Here is a 14,777-nt window from a genome sequence, read left to right as displayed (position 1 = left end):
TCAAATGACCCTTTAATTAAATTCTTACATGGATTTAACAGGTTAGCTTACTTATAGGGCTGCTGTTGCCAAAACAAACTGTTAGGAGTGAGTTGGGTGTAGTCGCTCGACGGCCAGTTAAACGGATTAGGGCTCTAAATGCAAACTTGTGAAGAGTGGCTTAACAAAGATGTCTGATTGAACTTCAGACGCCTGAAAAGTGTAGTACTTTATGGGCCCTACGAAAAACACTCCTAATTGAATGAATAAGACAGACAGTTCAAAAGTTTTTAAAGGCCACAAAACATTTCTGCTTGACATTGAAATTCCTTACAAAAGGATGAAATGCAATGCGTTGTCTGTCTTCAAGGTTTCAAGGATGAAACCGGACGGAACAAAGATGACAAAAAGAAGAAAGAGTTAGAAAGGACCGCAGCGCATGTCATAGGTAAAGTGTTTCTTTAAAATATGGCTGAAGGCTCCCACACAAACTATTTCTGCATTTTTTTTAGACTTTATAGAAAAATATTAAAAACCTTTTTTCACTTCATTTAATATTTTTTTGAAAGGTTAGAGAATTATTCATTAATCCCATTTTTTTTAAAAAAAAGAACACTTTTCGAGAACAAAATATTAGGATGTATACTTGAAGAACTTGTATAATTTGGGGAGAAAACAACAAATACTTTTTTGCATTTTTCTAAACTAAAATTCATTTTGTATATTTTCTTTTTTGGTGGACCTGTTCTATTTCATATTTTTTCTAAACATGTCCAATGTGAAAATATATATTTTTTAAAATAATTTTAAAACATTTACATTTTGTTAAAAAAAATCTAAATAAAAATCCTAATCAAATCAACACTTTTTTTTCCATTGTACAATAGTTTTCCTTGATTCATTAAACAAATGTTAACTTACAATTATAGAAAAAAAAGATCAAATTTCATTAAAAAAATATTGCTTCCCATTTTATCTGGTAAATTTGCTTTCATTCTACCATCCAAAAAGTTTCTTTTGTGTCGCAGGTCGAATTGAAAAGAGCCACTTCCCCAAAACGCTTCGCTGGGATTCGCGCATCAGCGGCGCCTTCACCGGCGGAGGCGTGGCCTACCGGGTGTCGGACGGTGCCCTCCGCGTCAACCAGAGCGGACTCTACCACGTCTACTCACGGGTGGAGTTCATCTTCAAGCACTGCTCGCCCACGTCCTCCTTCGTCCACACCGTGTTCCTCCGCTCGCCGTCGGGTGACGACAGCGCCCTGCTGGAGGCCCACCGGGTGGGCTTCTGCTCTCAGCGCCACGAGCGGGGGCCCCCGCACGCCTGGACCACTGACAGCTACCTGGCGTCGGCCCTGAACCTGCGGCAGAACCAAAGTGTGCTGGTGAACGTGTCGCACCCGGAATATCTCAGTCACTCCAGCCACGCCAACTTTTTCGGGCTGTACAAGATCTGACGGACACAACGCCAGGGAACGCCATCGCGGTCGTCAAGGAAACCGTTAACACTAATGTCGTGTGTAGCATTCTATTTATTCTACCTGGTCGGCCTGGAGACAGCTTTGTGTTAACCACTTCTCACCATGTCGCCACTATTTTCATTACTACATAAATAAAGAGCCCAAAATCAAATGTGAACTCTTTTCGTGTTTCTCTATAGCAGGGGTAGGGAACCTATGGCTCGGGAGCCACATGTGGCTCTTTTGATGGGTGCATCTGGCTCTTTGCTAACCTGTGAGCTAAAATATGGAAATCGCTGGTGACAGAACTGAGATATTACGTTTAGAACTGCTTTAATCTTCTTTTTTTTTGCTTTAATCTTTATTTTTTTGCAGTAGACTCTTCTAGAATGCACCCTCTCATTGATTTGCAACAGCATAAGAATCTTTTTTAAAAAAATCAGTTTTTTCCACTTTAAAAGTGGTGAAATTACAAAAAAGGCACTCGTTTACATGTATGTATTTTGACTTTTAAATTTGTAGTATGGCTCACAAGGAATAACATTTGAAAATATGAATTGTTTGTGGCTCTCTTCGTCAAAAAGGTTCCCGACCTCTGCTCTATGGGGACCTTTTTTCGACAAAAAAAACTTCCTTGAATTGGCTTAAAATTAACAATAGGGGCCTAAGAATTTGTAGAATCCTCAAGTGATCCTCAAATTGTTTTTTGATACTACAAAATTACATCAAATTGTGAGACACATTAAAGGTACTATAAACTCAATGTAAAAATGAATAAATTGCTGGATTGGGTAAAAGTGAAGCCTGTTTACAACTATAACCAATTTGAATAAATGAAAAAGGGGTGCAAGTAATAAGGCTTTAAAAATGTTGCCCTATTAGTAGTACTAAGGTTCAGTAAGGCATGACCGTGCCAAGTGTCAATCACACTTTCATTAATTTAATAACCAATCCAACTTCCATTTCCTGTTAGCCCTACCCTAGCATAGAATTAACGCAAAAAGTCCAAAGATGATCATGTAGATGACAAAAGTTTGTAAATGCACATTCACAGTATTTTGGGGTCGGATGGTCTTCACGTTTGGTTTTGCTTTGCACGCATGCTGAAAGAAGGTCGGAATACAAGTGGTCTCTTTTGGTGCACCTCTAAAAATTTGCACCACAATTTCCTTCCTGTATAAGGACGTTTTGGGGGTCTCAAGTGAGTATCAAGAAACTTTGCACCCTTTCGACGATCCCTATAATATCAATATCACTTGAGAAAATTAATAAATAAATGGAATAAGAAACTCGTTCATTTTTCATACCGCTCATCCTAGTAAAAATAAAAAGCGTTTGATAAATCTTGCTTATAAACCCAACAAAACATGACATCAATTCTTTATTTAAATGATTTTTTTAAATGACTTGATCAGGCCAAATTTTCGATCACGTGATTAGCTGTGGAACATCCCAAGAAGTGAGATGGATAATTTTGTAACATTTTAAACACGTCTGTCAATTCCAATGACACGTATGTATGTCAATTCCAATGACCATCAGTTAAAGTTGATTTATATTTATTATATATATATAATATATACATATGTATACATATTTAAACATGTACAGTGGTGCCTCGTCATACGACCGCTCGTCATACAAAATTCTCGTCTTACGGCGGAAATTTCGATCGAATAATTCGCCCGTCATGCGATCAAAATTTCGTGATGCGACCAAGCCAGGTCTTTTTTGCATATCTTTCGTGTATAACAATATTTACGAGCACGGAACAATTAATTCAGACGAGTTTCTCGTACGACCAGGAAACGCACAACGCGGATGTGCGGGCAAAAAGAGGGCTTTCTGGGTAATGAAGTATACTCGTGTACACAACACCCAGAGGCAATGGCAACCTTTCTCAGAATAAAACTTCATTACCCACAATCAATACGTGGGTAAGCTCAACTATTGTATTTCCTGTTATTCTTTCTAAGGAAAGAAGCTCCCGCGATCGTTCTTTAAAGACTATTTCTCGTTGGCAAGTGGTCGTGCGTTGTCCTATTGTGAGGACATTTGTGTGCATCATTTTGGGAATATTTTGAAGGCAATACAACAGCAAACAGTCAATCGATAGCGAACGTGAGGGTGGAGGCGTGGCAAACCACCAACCCGGAAAACGAAGGTAACAAAAGATTACAACAAAATTAGAATTCAGTTTTGTGTAAAGTTACATTAAACGTATGTTTGAGTGTCTGTATATATTAATCCAAGTTAATTTGAATGTGTTTGTTCCGTTTACGAGTGCGTTGTCGTGGAAAAAAAACGACCCCCCCCCAAACGTCTCTGTCTCCCGTCGGCGAAATCTGCCCAATTTTAGTTAGATTAAACACATTTTATTACTATTAAACCACTGGTTATGTGTTACTTTGTTAATAGATGGCGAATTAGAAGAAATAAAACATTTTTTCCAATAGATCGGCATCGACTTGGTGAAAAGATGCTGGATAGGCAGTGACCGGCTGGACAAAGCCTGGATCGACATCGACTTGGTGAAAAGATGCTGGATAGGCAGTGACCGGCTGGACAAAGCCTGGATCGACATCGACTTGGTGAAAAGATGCTGGATAGGCAGTGACCGGCTGGACAAAGCCTGGATCGACATCGACTTGGTGAAAAGATGCTGGATAGGCAGTGACCGGCTGGACAAAGCCTGGATCGGCATCGACTTGGTGAAAAGATGCTGGATAGGCAGTGACCGGCTGGACAAAGCCTGGATCGACATCGACTTGGTGAAAAGATGCTGGATAGGCAGTGACCGGCTGGACAAAGCCTGGATCGACATCGACTTGGTGAAAAGATGCTGGATAGGCAGTGACCGGCTGGACAAAGCCTGGATCGGCATCGACTTGATGAGCAGTGACCGCATAGTCAGCCGGACTTGTGACTGGAGCAGACGCTGGATAGGGAGTCACCGGATGGGCGTAAACTGGATAGACACTGACTTGAGGAGGAGACGCTGGATAGCCAGCAACCGGAGGAGCAAAGACCGGATAGGCAGCGACCGAAGTGGCAGCGGGGCGCTGGCTCGTGCACCCTGAGAAGAAAACAAACAACAATTACTACCCACAACAATAACATTGCACGACTTGATTGTTCATTTTTCCACCCTTAAAATGTTGTCAGAAAACGACATCTTCCTTTGGAAGTTGAAAAAAATAAATAAATGTAGGTTATCCCGTGATTGAGCGTGGGTATTAACTCACTATCTGCCATTGACAGCACTAGACGTCCAATCAGTTGGCAGTGAATAATTGGCATAATTCCATCAGGTTTCTCACAAATACTCTTCTTTTCTTATGTACCAACTATGATCTCAAATCATGTGACTTTTATATTAAGCTCCAAAATGGATTTTAAGAATTAAAAGAAAGAAAGAAAGAAACTTGCGTGCCGCATGACAACACTTCTTTTTCTTTGTTTTACCCTGGAAAATAAAAACAAAACATAATCAAGACCAGGCTGGAGTGTGAATATGTTGACTATAGAAATGATATGATAAATAATATTGAAAATTCCATGAAAAACATCAGCTATGACAAGTTGTTGCTCAGTTTCTCAACTTACGTAGTTGTCACGGGTCGACCAGTTGGGATACATAATGGCGTGCTCGTCGTTCAAGCGCTGCGCCTCCTCGAAATATTTCTGTTTGTCACCTTGCGAAAGCGTTTTCCACTGTGGACAAAACCACACGAGCGTCAACACACACAAAAAGTTCACAAGCAGCAACAACCACACCGCATGGCCAGTTAAACTCACCATCTGACCCAAGAGTTTGTTAATGCTGGCGCTGTCTTTTTTCTCATAAAGCATTTTCAAAATGGGCCGGTTCTCCTTTGCATAAAGCATGAAGGCATTCAAGGGCTTCTTGATATAATCCGGTGAGCCTCGCACCGATGTCCTCTTTTTCCTAATAAATAAATAAAAACACAAAAATAAGTCAGTTGGGCTGAGTGTTGCCAAAGTGCAAATTTTTGGTGAACGGTTGAGACATCTTACAAGGTTGATGAGGACTTTTGTGGAGGATCAGCACCATAGGTGGAATCTGGGGGTGGTTGGTTCACCTGCCCTTGGCTACACAAAACCAACTGACATTAGGCCATGTTATAAAGCATGTGTATGTGTGTGTGTGTGTGTGAGAATGGTACTTACGTGCTGACTTCAACAATATTTTTAAGACCAATCCAGAATCCAGCATCAGTGTTCTGCTGAAAAAAGAAGAAAAAAAAGCAGTTAATATCATCTAACTACTTGACATTGTTGTAAAAGCTGTTGTTTAAATGCTGTTATTTGAGCCTATTACTTGCAACATGCATGTTTTTTTCCCATGCAATTTAACACTTGTGCCCAAACACTCCCATTTCTTGACACTTGTGGTAATTTTGTAAAAGTAAGAGCATCTAGCAGAGAAAACCATTGGTGCATTTTCAGTTAAAGCTTGGCAGAGCATGATGCCTGAACAAAAATATTTTTACCATCTAACTACTTGACATTGTTGTAAAAGCTGTTGTTTAAATGCTGTTATTTGAGCCTATTACTTGCAACATGCATGTTTTTTTCCCATGCAATTTAACACTTGTGCCCAAACACTCCCATTTCTTGACAATTGTGGTAATTTTGTAAAAGTAAGAGCATCTAGCAGAGAAAACCATTGGTGCATTTTCAGTTAAAGCTTGGCAGAGCATGATGCCTGAACAAAAATATTTTTACCTGAAAAGTTTTACGGACATCTGAAATTATTGTCAAAAGTAAAAAGTTAAGCATATTTATTAGGAAAAGATCTAAATCTAAACTACAATATTAAACTGGGATGATAATAATTTTGGTCTCCTACCTGTTGCATGGCAGGAAAAGTTGGGAATTCCCCAAGTGCATCTGGAGAAGAAGTCAAATTCCAGTCGATCAGCTCAAAGGTGGAGCTCAACCAAAGCTGGTTAATAGTTTCGAAGGACTCCATTTGATTTAATATAAGTTTTTCTTTCTTGCTGCTTGCAGAGACCCGAATGCTTCGCAGGCAAAGATGGACTGATGATGGATGACTGCCGTTGAGCGAAGGCCGCTGTGACGTCACGGGTGAAAAACCCCGCCCAACTAGAACGGCGCGTTCAACCTTTCACTTCGCGAATCAACTCATCGCATTAAAATTCGATTTGAGTTTTGGACACTAAGGAAAAATAACGTTGAACAAAATCGTTACATCGAATTATATTAATTGTCACATTTACATGAACACCCCGTTGAATTTTATCAACGGATTAATTAAAAGAAAAGTGGGAAAAATAAAAAGTGTAATATACTTTACCGTCTTAAGATGGCGCCCACCCTAAGATGGCGCCCACCCCCCATCACTCGTAGCTTTGCTAGTTTTCCGCCAGGTTATCTTTGTTTATGTCGACAAAACACAACAAATAGCAAGTTTACACCATTTGAAAGTATTCACAAACATGCTAAACCCAAGCAATAAGGACAAAACGTTTTATTACGTCTGTGGTTGATTTTAGGAGTAGCCTGTCGATGATTCCAATGTAACGGTTTGCACGTTAGCCAGAAAGATGGCAGGTGATAGAAAAAAAACAGGCCCCAATTTTGGATGACGTCATTTCTTAATATTTTGAGCCCCATAGAAACTATTATATTTTTATTTTATTTCAGGACATCGTACATCAAATTAAATACGAACTAGTTTTATGCAGACTTTTTTTTAATATGAAAAATTAATCAAGAAATGACCTGCATTAAAATTTGCACTTTTTTTTAGTTCACATTGTACACAAAAGGGGGGAAAGGGGGTGGGCAAAATAATAATTCCTTTTATAATACACAGAAAAACGATACAAATTAATAATTTCATAGAATATAATTTGACAGAGTAATTGGAAAATAAAATTAAATAAAAAATAATAATAAATTTAAAAAGCATATGCAGCCATCAAGTGAAAAAAAACTACCTTTGTGCTTAGGTACAATTAATTTGTTTATTTACGGAGTCAGGAGTTAAACCAATAACACTATTTTATGCCAAAAAATGAATCTTTATAAAAGACTTATGACCTAGGCACACTTACCCGATTCTCCGCTGCATGTGGTCAGTTATTAGAAATGTACACACCCAGAATATAGATATGTAACTTAATCAGCATGACACCAGAAAATTCATAAAAACTAAATTTAATTCCATCATAATTTTGCTTCAAAACATTTCTTTTAATACAACCATTAAATACAGATATATTTGGACAGCTTTATTTTACCATATAATACAAGAAAATTGTCAAATGTCTAATCAAAATTAAGCAAATCTGCATATTAACACATCGTGACAGAATAAGCCTGCCTAATGTTGATAAAGCACTTAGCAAAGCCCCGAACATCAACGCCCCCAATTAAAAACTATGCCATTGTAGGACCCAGGCTATAATTCTAAGACATTTGGATTTTGGAAAAAAAGCTGGTGTTTAAGTGCAACTCCATGGTTAATAAGATGAGACAGTCACCATTTTGTGCCCCCTGATTGTCCGTCAGTGATGAGTCGGTGGCCGGTACAAAATCTACCAAATTTCACATGACATTCACAAACGTAATGCAAGCTTGGCCATCACCGTCCTCTATCTTGTAAGTAGTTAAAGGTTGTCAGGCTTCTGTTCCGTCCTGTTCCTGATGATCTGGTGTCGAGAGAAACTCTAGTCAGCTGAGCGGCCTGGATCCCCATCTTCCTTTAGCCTTTGGCACGGCGCTGACATGTTAAGGTCACTTGAGACTGGATTGGTCCTTTTTTTCCTCAGGGATTTCACTCCATTTTGCCAAAGCAGTAGAGAGAAATGACCCAATACGGTCAAAATAAAAACTATTGCTAGAAATCAATCGGTAAAATTGAGTATAAAAAAGAATGTTCTTCTACAAAAAGACCAAAATAGCTAACTTTGTGAGTAATATATATGCTTTTTTTACAATAAAGGCCAGAAAACGCTGACTGAGTTAAACATGTGGGCTCCACACAACTCTACTTGGAGGTCGTGTTGGGCACGCTGATGGAAAGCACGGGGCGAGGGGCGTTCGACACTTGTCGTTGTTGCGACAAGAAGGACTGGCCAGAATTTGACAGAGCGGCACCAGCGCGGCCACCCAGACGCGACTCGATGGCCAGCTTCTGAAAGTTCAAACTCTGAAGGGCGACAGCATGTTCTTGAGTAACTTGAGCGTGGATGGCGGCTTCAAAAGCGCATCTTGGACCTTACCTTGTTGTACCAAGCGGAGACTATCAGTTTCTCTTCGTACTCGCACAGTCGGGCCTGCTCACACTGACGCTGTGGAGCCATATTGGCCTTAATTTTCTCCCAATGTGACAGTAGAAGATAGTACAATTACCTCTAGGTTGAGAATCTGTTTGTCTCTGTCTGTCACCTGGTTCCTCAGAGCCTGAATCTCAGCGGTCGCTGGGTTCAATTTAGGGTCTAGAGCTCGGATCACCTGCAGGCAAAGAGGCTCAAACCTTCAACTTCTTAAGTGGGGAAAAAATAGAACTTCATTCAACTCCTGTTACTCACATTTCGAGCTTTCTCTAGGTACAATTTGTACCTCTCCTCCATGGCCCTCATGTCATCATCCTTCTTTTTCAGCGCAGCCATGAGCTCGTCCACTTTTAATGCTGAAAAAAACCCATAATTGGACTGATTCGGGTGGGGAATTCCGTCATCCTGTGGGGACGAGACACTCACAGTTTTGAGTGTTGTCGGGCTGCAGGTCCTCCAGGAGCTCTTTCTTCTTCATGATTTCGTCCTGGGCCTCATTCAGCTGGACCCTGATGAAACAAGCAAAAGGCCTCTTACTGTAAAGAAACATCCAGATAGTATTCCTGGGGCTTCAAAACCTTGTCCCGCAAAAATGGTCACGTGGCAAAAGTGGCTACTCTAAGGTAGCAACATAGTTACCGGTTTTCCACTAGTTTCTCTTACACACTTTCGACAGCGAAACTATAAAAATATAAACTATAGAAATATGTATGCTTTCAAGTTCCATCCAGAATCATAGTCCAGTCTGATACTTACATGTGCGCGTCCAGTTTCCGCTTCAGGTTTGACTATGTGTCAGGGACAGGAAGGACAGTTAATAATCAATGTAGGTATGCAAACACAATAGACATCTGCCAGCGCACTCACGTCATCAGGCTTGACCGCCTGACTCTGCAGCGCCTTTTGGAGGTCTTCAACCTGCTGCTGCAGCTCCCCGACTCGTTGGCGACTCAATCTGCACTTTGGGAAAGTAGGAATAAGGCAGAGTAAGGACACTGAACAAATAATCAGGCTGCAAGGAGGGGTAACCTGTTCTCCGTGTCCAATCGACTGCGGCTCTTGTGAGCGTTCTCCAGCTGAGACTGCAGAGATGCGATCTTCTCTCTCTCAAACTCTTCCTGCTGCACTCTAAGCATCCTGTTCTCATGCTGAAGCCTGATGAACTTCTCCCTACGCGCCAACCACAAAAGTCAGCGTTGGGCTAACCGGCCAGCCGTCGTACGTGTTGATGGGACTGTTGCACCTGTGCTCGACGGGGATCAGTTCTGCTGCTAGGTTATCGTGACTGGGGCTTGTGGAATGCAGCATCCCTGCCGCACACCAGAGAGAACCGCTGATGAGGTTTAGAATTGAAGATCAACCGCGGGAAAACGTTATAGGGGCATTTCAGAATTGGAGGACATTTTATGTTCCACTTTCCAAATTGAAATAACCCACATACGAAATCTTAAAATAGCATTTACTCGTTTGGAGACCAAATCTTAAAAAACTAAGACGAAAGGACGCTTGAAAATATGTTTGAAAATACCAAATAGGACTGAAGCATGGCCTAAAAATGTAAATTTTCTCCCCTTTGTCCTCAAGACAAGAACAGTTTTTTTCTACTCCTTTGAAAAAATTGCACATTGGTATAGCTTCGCAACCCTCTTACTATAATTATACTATAAATAAAAACTAAATCAATCCAATCATGAAAATTTCACAATAGATCTGTAAAATTAGCTAATCTATCCGGTAAAGTTGATTAATACCATGAACGGGGCCTATGTCCGATTATTATTATTATTATTATTATTATTATTATTATTATTATTATTATTATATATGCAAGAGAAAATTCATTTTTCCAATTTCTTTTGTTGACCAAGACAACCAATTCTGGAATGACCCAAAAGTTTTCTGAATGCACCCTACCGGCTTGGGAGAGTTGGTGCTGTTGCGCTTGGGTGCACCGAAGCTCCTCATTGAGTTCCTTCAGAGAGTCTCTCTCCACAATGATGCGCTGCAGGTGGATGGAAAAGTTACTCACGCTCCTCTCATTTCCCAACACCCTCCCCAGTTCCTGGAGAGACCCACCTCTTTCTCCTTCGTCACCAGTTCGTATTTCTCTTCCAGCCTTTTCATTTCAAAGTCGTGACTGTCCGCTCGCCTTGCCTCGTCTGACAACTTCAAGTGTAGCTCTTGGACCTGAAGGGGTGCAAACAACCAGAATACACCAAATCAGGGGTCCTTTGTTGATTTTTTTGTCTTTTCAAAATAAATCAAGGACAAAGAAATAATTCTCAAAACTTTCTTTTTTTTTTTAAATACATCCGACTACCTGGCGCTTATACGTTTCCAGCTGTGCCCGGGCGGCGTTGGCCTTGCGCAGTTCCTCTTCCAGGCTGACGGTGTTCTGCATGTAGATGGTGTTGTTCTCCTCCAGGAGCTTCATCTGCCTCTTCAGGTCCCCCAGGTTGTCCAGTTTACGCTTGTACGTTTCCACCGAAGCCTCCAGCATCACCATTCGGTCTGAACAGTTCCTAGAAGGCAAAATGAGATGTTTTCACTTGCGCGGGAAACCGTGAGCCAAATAATATTGCTCATTTTTGGGCAAAAGCTAACAGACCTCAGTACGTCCAGCTCATCCTTGAGTGACCTGGACTCCTCGGCCAGGCCGGTCAACTCGTCGTTGCGGTGCTGGACTTCCACCAGCTGCTTCTCCAGCTCTTCGCAGTGGATCCTGTAGTCGTCCTTTGCGGCCTCCAGCCTGACAAAATTACTTTCAGGGTCAGTTCACAATAGGAGCACATTTTTGCTCAAAGGAATCAAAGCGTTTATTTATCAGATTTTCCACTACATAGTATGTGTATTAAAACAAATGTTCCCACAGTTACAAAAGACAGTCACGAGAAAAAAAAGAAAGAGAAAACCCCCCAAACAAAATTCTAATTTCAACTCATTTTTATAGTTTTACTTTTGAGTACATTTGTTTATGGGGACAGCGGGACAAGAGAAAAATTGTATGCAATTAGGTGATACGCCAGACTTATTTGGTATTTTAAAACGACTTAAAAAACGAATAACAATTATTGTTCTTAACTGAGTTTTAATGTAAATGAGTTCAGATACTGCATGTTTTGTAAAATGTCCCATTTCTTCAGTGATCCCCAAGGTCTTCATGCTTGGCTTTGGGCTCCGCCTAGTGGCACAAGTTGGTAAGCGGTCACCTACCTGAAGTTCTCCTCCTGGAGCACTTCTAGCTGTTGCTGTAGCTGGCTGTGCTTCCTGCCCGACGGCGTGTTGGGGTCGTCAAACGTCTCCAACTGATTGGCTCGGTCGGTGAGGACGTCGTTCTCGGCGAGCAGGCTGTTATGTTCCTCTTGGAGAACAGCCACCTGATCAAGAAGTTCCAAGAAGAAAAACACAGGTAGTAACCTTGGAGAACGAGGCTCTTAAAAGACTGGCGGTGGTGAACAGAGTGCAAGTTAATCCATGCACAAACACTCAGTTGGCAGTTAGTCAGCCCACATTTGCCTGGGTAGTACAGAAAAAACACTGAATTAAAATTACTCAAATCACACAGCGTGTCCATGTAGCAACCTTAATGGAGCCCCCGTTAGCCGAGTTAGCGTCAACATCCAAACAGCACGGGGGATTAGTTTCGCTCATGTGGGGCTTACCTGACGGTCCGGCGGGACGGCAAAGGGAACGACAACCGAATCTGTCGAGAGTGATTGGTCAGTCAGTGCCCGCTGCTGAGCGGAATGACCGCAAAGTGGCTGGGCAGACTATATAAGCTCACAATCCTTCTGCCACAGCAGCTCCAGACAAAGGCAATATTTTGTTTACACTGGCCCGCGGACGAGTGTGCATGTGCTCTCGCTGTGTTTGTGTGCGGGAGGGTCCTTTAAAAGAAGTGGAGTCACCTGCTGGTCAAGCTCCTGGCAGCGTTGCGCGAGCGCTTCTTTCTCCGACGTGACTTCTTCCAGAGCTTTTCGGAGCTGAACACATGCGGCAGGGACAAACGGAGTATGAATGAGTGCATGCTCATTTGTGCTTTAACTCATTGGCGTTGAAATTGAAAGACTTCCGTGACATTTGAACTTCAAAGGCTCTGGCAGCGAAGGAGTTAATCGTACTGACCTGCTGTTCGAGGTTTCCAGATAGCTCTCCTCCTAAGGGGGCCACGGTCTCTCTGTGTAAGAGCTGTTTAAAAAAAAAAGTTAAACATTTCACCCATATACGAGAACGCCATTTTCTTCAATGAACAATATATTAGGAGCGCCTTGATTAATCGACAATTAGAGGACAAAAACAAAAATAATTTTTCGATTAATCATTTCCAGACATTGTTGACCAAAACAACTACGGTAAATTCCGAGTTTAGGGATTTATGTGTGGAATATTTTATATTCCAATTTTATCAGTGCAAAGTTTTAGTCGCAATTGTATTTAAAACTATTTTTTTTTACAACAAAACATAAGAGTTTATTAGATGTAGCACGAACCTCCTGAATGGCCGCCATGACGACATGCTGCACCGATTCCTCCAACGTCATGATGATTTGGATGTACTCTGTTAAAAGGGATTCACATTCAGTTGTTTTTTGTTCCTTTTACTTTCGTGGCCGTGGAATGAAGTAGCGAATGTTGGAAAAAAAAATGCACTTAAATATTTAGCCTTTGACAAAAATACCATATTACATCAATTGGCTTAGCCCTATACCTTGCTTACGCTCACATCTGACAGCGCAGCCCAATACGAGCTGCAGTAGCCTGCCCAGCTCCGCCGGGTTCGAGTCCTCGGCGGCCAAGGCCACGTCAGGCAGAGGGAAGTCAGAAAGTCCCTGGACCAAGACCTAGTCCAAAGTGCATCAAGTTACGACTACCACAAAATGTTTACTTTTTTGGCCTCGGTGATATGATCACATAAGCGCATACCAGACTTGATCTGAGCTTTTTTAGCCACAATGCACACTGTTTTCTTTCTTGTGCCTTTTGCTAACAACACAACGCGCCTCATTGGCCACATGAATCCGAACGAAATGAGGAGGCGCTTACCTCGCTGTAATACTCCAACACCATTTGGAGTATCTTCTTTAGGTTGTTCAGCTGTGACACACACAAAATCAGATACTATATTTATCCATTCAGTGCCATTGACGCTGACAAATAACACATTTTGTTTCTATATTTTTGCTCATTGGTAGGTTAATAGGTGTGTTTTTTAATATTTGGTTATAAAAAGGTAGATTGGACATCTTAGCGTAGCAAGAATAGGAGAAACAGTTTACCTTCAGCCTCCAGTTGTCATCCACGTCGGTTTTGATACGAGCAAGCCAAGCGTCAGTGAACCACGAAGGGTCTCTGCGCGACACACACTGCTTCTTAATGAATGCCTTAGAAGAATTTTGATGAAGTAAATTCTACTTTAGAACAAAAACTGTTTGTCAGTAGTAGCTAGTAATAGTAGATAGCTTTTTTCCATTGTGCAATAGCTTTCCTTGATTCATTAAACAAATGTTCACTTACAATTATAGAAAAAAGATCCAATTTCATGAAAAAAATATTGCTTCCCATTTTATCTGGTAAATTTGCTTTCATTCTACCATCCAAAAAGTTTCTTTTGTGTCGCAGGTCGAATTGAAAAGAGCCACTTCCCCAAAACGCTTCGCTGGGATTCGCGCATCAGCGGCGCCTTCACCGGCGGAGGCGTGGCCTACCGGGTGTCGGACGGTGCCCTCCGCGTCAACCAGAGCGGACTCTACCACGTCTACTCACGGGTGGAGTTCATCTTCAAGCACTGCTCGCCCACGTCCTCCTTCGTCCACACTGTGTTCCTCCGCTCGCCGTCGGGTGACGACAGCGCCCTGCTGGAGGCCCACCGGGTGGGCTTCTGCTCTCAGCGCCACGAGCGGGGGCCCCCGCACGCCTGGACCACTGACAGCTACCTGGCGTCGGCCCTGAACCTGCGGCAGAACCAAAGTGTGCTGGTCAACGTGTCGCACCCGGAATATCTCAGTCACTCC

At 41.8% G+C, this 14,777-nt stretch overlaps 2 protein-coding genes and 1 long non-coding RNA gene across 4 annotated transcripts; 1 reads left to right on the top strand and 2 right to left on the bottom strand.

Moving 5' to 3' along the window:
* Positions 1-28: 28 nt before the first annotated feature.
* LOC144075277 (tumor necrosis factor ligand superfamily member 6-like) lies at positions 29-1,610 on the top strand. Its single transcript, XM_077602156.1, has 3 exons — positions 29-41; positions 350-427; positions 1,008-1,610. The coding sequence occupies exons 1-3, from the start codon at positions 29-31 to the stop codon at positions 1,433-1,435; spliced, it is 519 nt and encodes a 172-aa protein (XP_077458282.1). The 3' UTR covers positions 1,436-1,610.
* Positions 1,611-5,061: 3,451 nt separating this feature from the next.
* LOC144075361 (uncharacterized) lies at positions 5,062-5,538 on the bottom strand. The gene is made up of 3 exons (XR_013300545.1): positions 5,477-5,538; positions 5,237-5,387; positions 5,062-5,152 (listed from the first exon to the last, which is right to left on the bottom strand). It is a non-coding gene; the product is annotated as an uncharacterized LOC144075361 (long non-coding RNA).
* Positions 5,539-7,629: 2,091 nt separating this feature from the next.
* Positions 7,630-14,574, bottom strand: LOC144075821 (protein Hook homolog 1-like). Of its 2 annotated transcripts, XM_077603234.1 has the most exons (21): positions 14,281-14,574; positions 14,043-14,147; positions 13,810-13,860; positions 13,475-13,607; positions 13,257-13,324; positions 12,892-12,954; positions 12,675-12,749; positions 11,980-12,143; positions 11,375-11,515; positions 11,087-11,288; positions 10,843-10,953; positions 10,681-10,768; positions 10,010-10,076; positions 9,796-9,936; positions 9,634-9,721; positions 9,523-9,554; positions 9,193-9,275; positions 9,022-9,122; positions 8,843-8,944; positions 8,713-8,781; positions 7,630-8,639 (listed from the first exon to the last, which is right to left on the bottom strand). In XM_077603234.1, the coding sequence occupies exons 1-21, from the start codon at positions 14,350-14,352 to the stop codon at positions 8,478-8,480; spliced, it is 2,118 nt and encodes a 705-aa protein (XP_077459360.1). In that variant the 5' UTR covers positions 14,353-14,574; the 3' UTR covers positions 7,630-8,477. The 2 variants fall into 2 exon arrangements, with proteins under 2 accessions (XP_077459360.1, XP_077459361.1); XM_077603235.1 differs by having other exon boundaries at positions 13,810-14,115.
* Positions 14,575-14,777: the final 203 nt, after the last annotated feature.

The sequence above is a fragment of the Stigmatopora argus genome, chromosome 6, assembly GCF_051989625.1.
Source record: "Stigmatopora argus isolate UIUO_Sarg chromosome 6, RoL_Sarg_1.0, whole genome shotgun sequence".
In the NCBI taxonomy this organism is placed as follows: Eukaryota; Metazoa; Chordata; class Actinopteri; order Syngnathiformes; family Syngnathidae; genus Stigmatopora; species Stigmatopora argus.
This window is presented reverse-complemented; position numbering and strand designations above follow the sequence as displayed.

Coding starts and splice junctions, on each gene's coding strand:
- LOC144075277 (XM_077602156.1), top strand. Junction 428..1,007: donor GACCGCAGCGCATGTCATAG/GTAAAGTGTTTC, acceptor TTTGTGTCGCAG/GTCGAATTGAAAAGAGCCAC.
- LOC144075821 (XM_077603234.1), bottom strand. CDS start 14,352: ATGAAAGCAAATTTACCAGATAAAATGGGAAGCAATATTTTTTTCATG. Junction 9,937..10,009: donor CTGATCCCCGTCGAGCACAG/GTGCAACAGTCC, acceptor GTTGGCGCGTAG/GGAGAAGTTCATCAGGCTTC. Junction 9,722..9,795: donor CGATTGGACACGGAGAACAG/GTTACCCCTCCT, acceptor CCCAAAGTGCAG/ATTGAGTCGCCAACGAGTCG.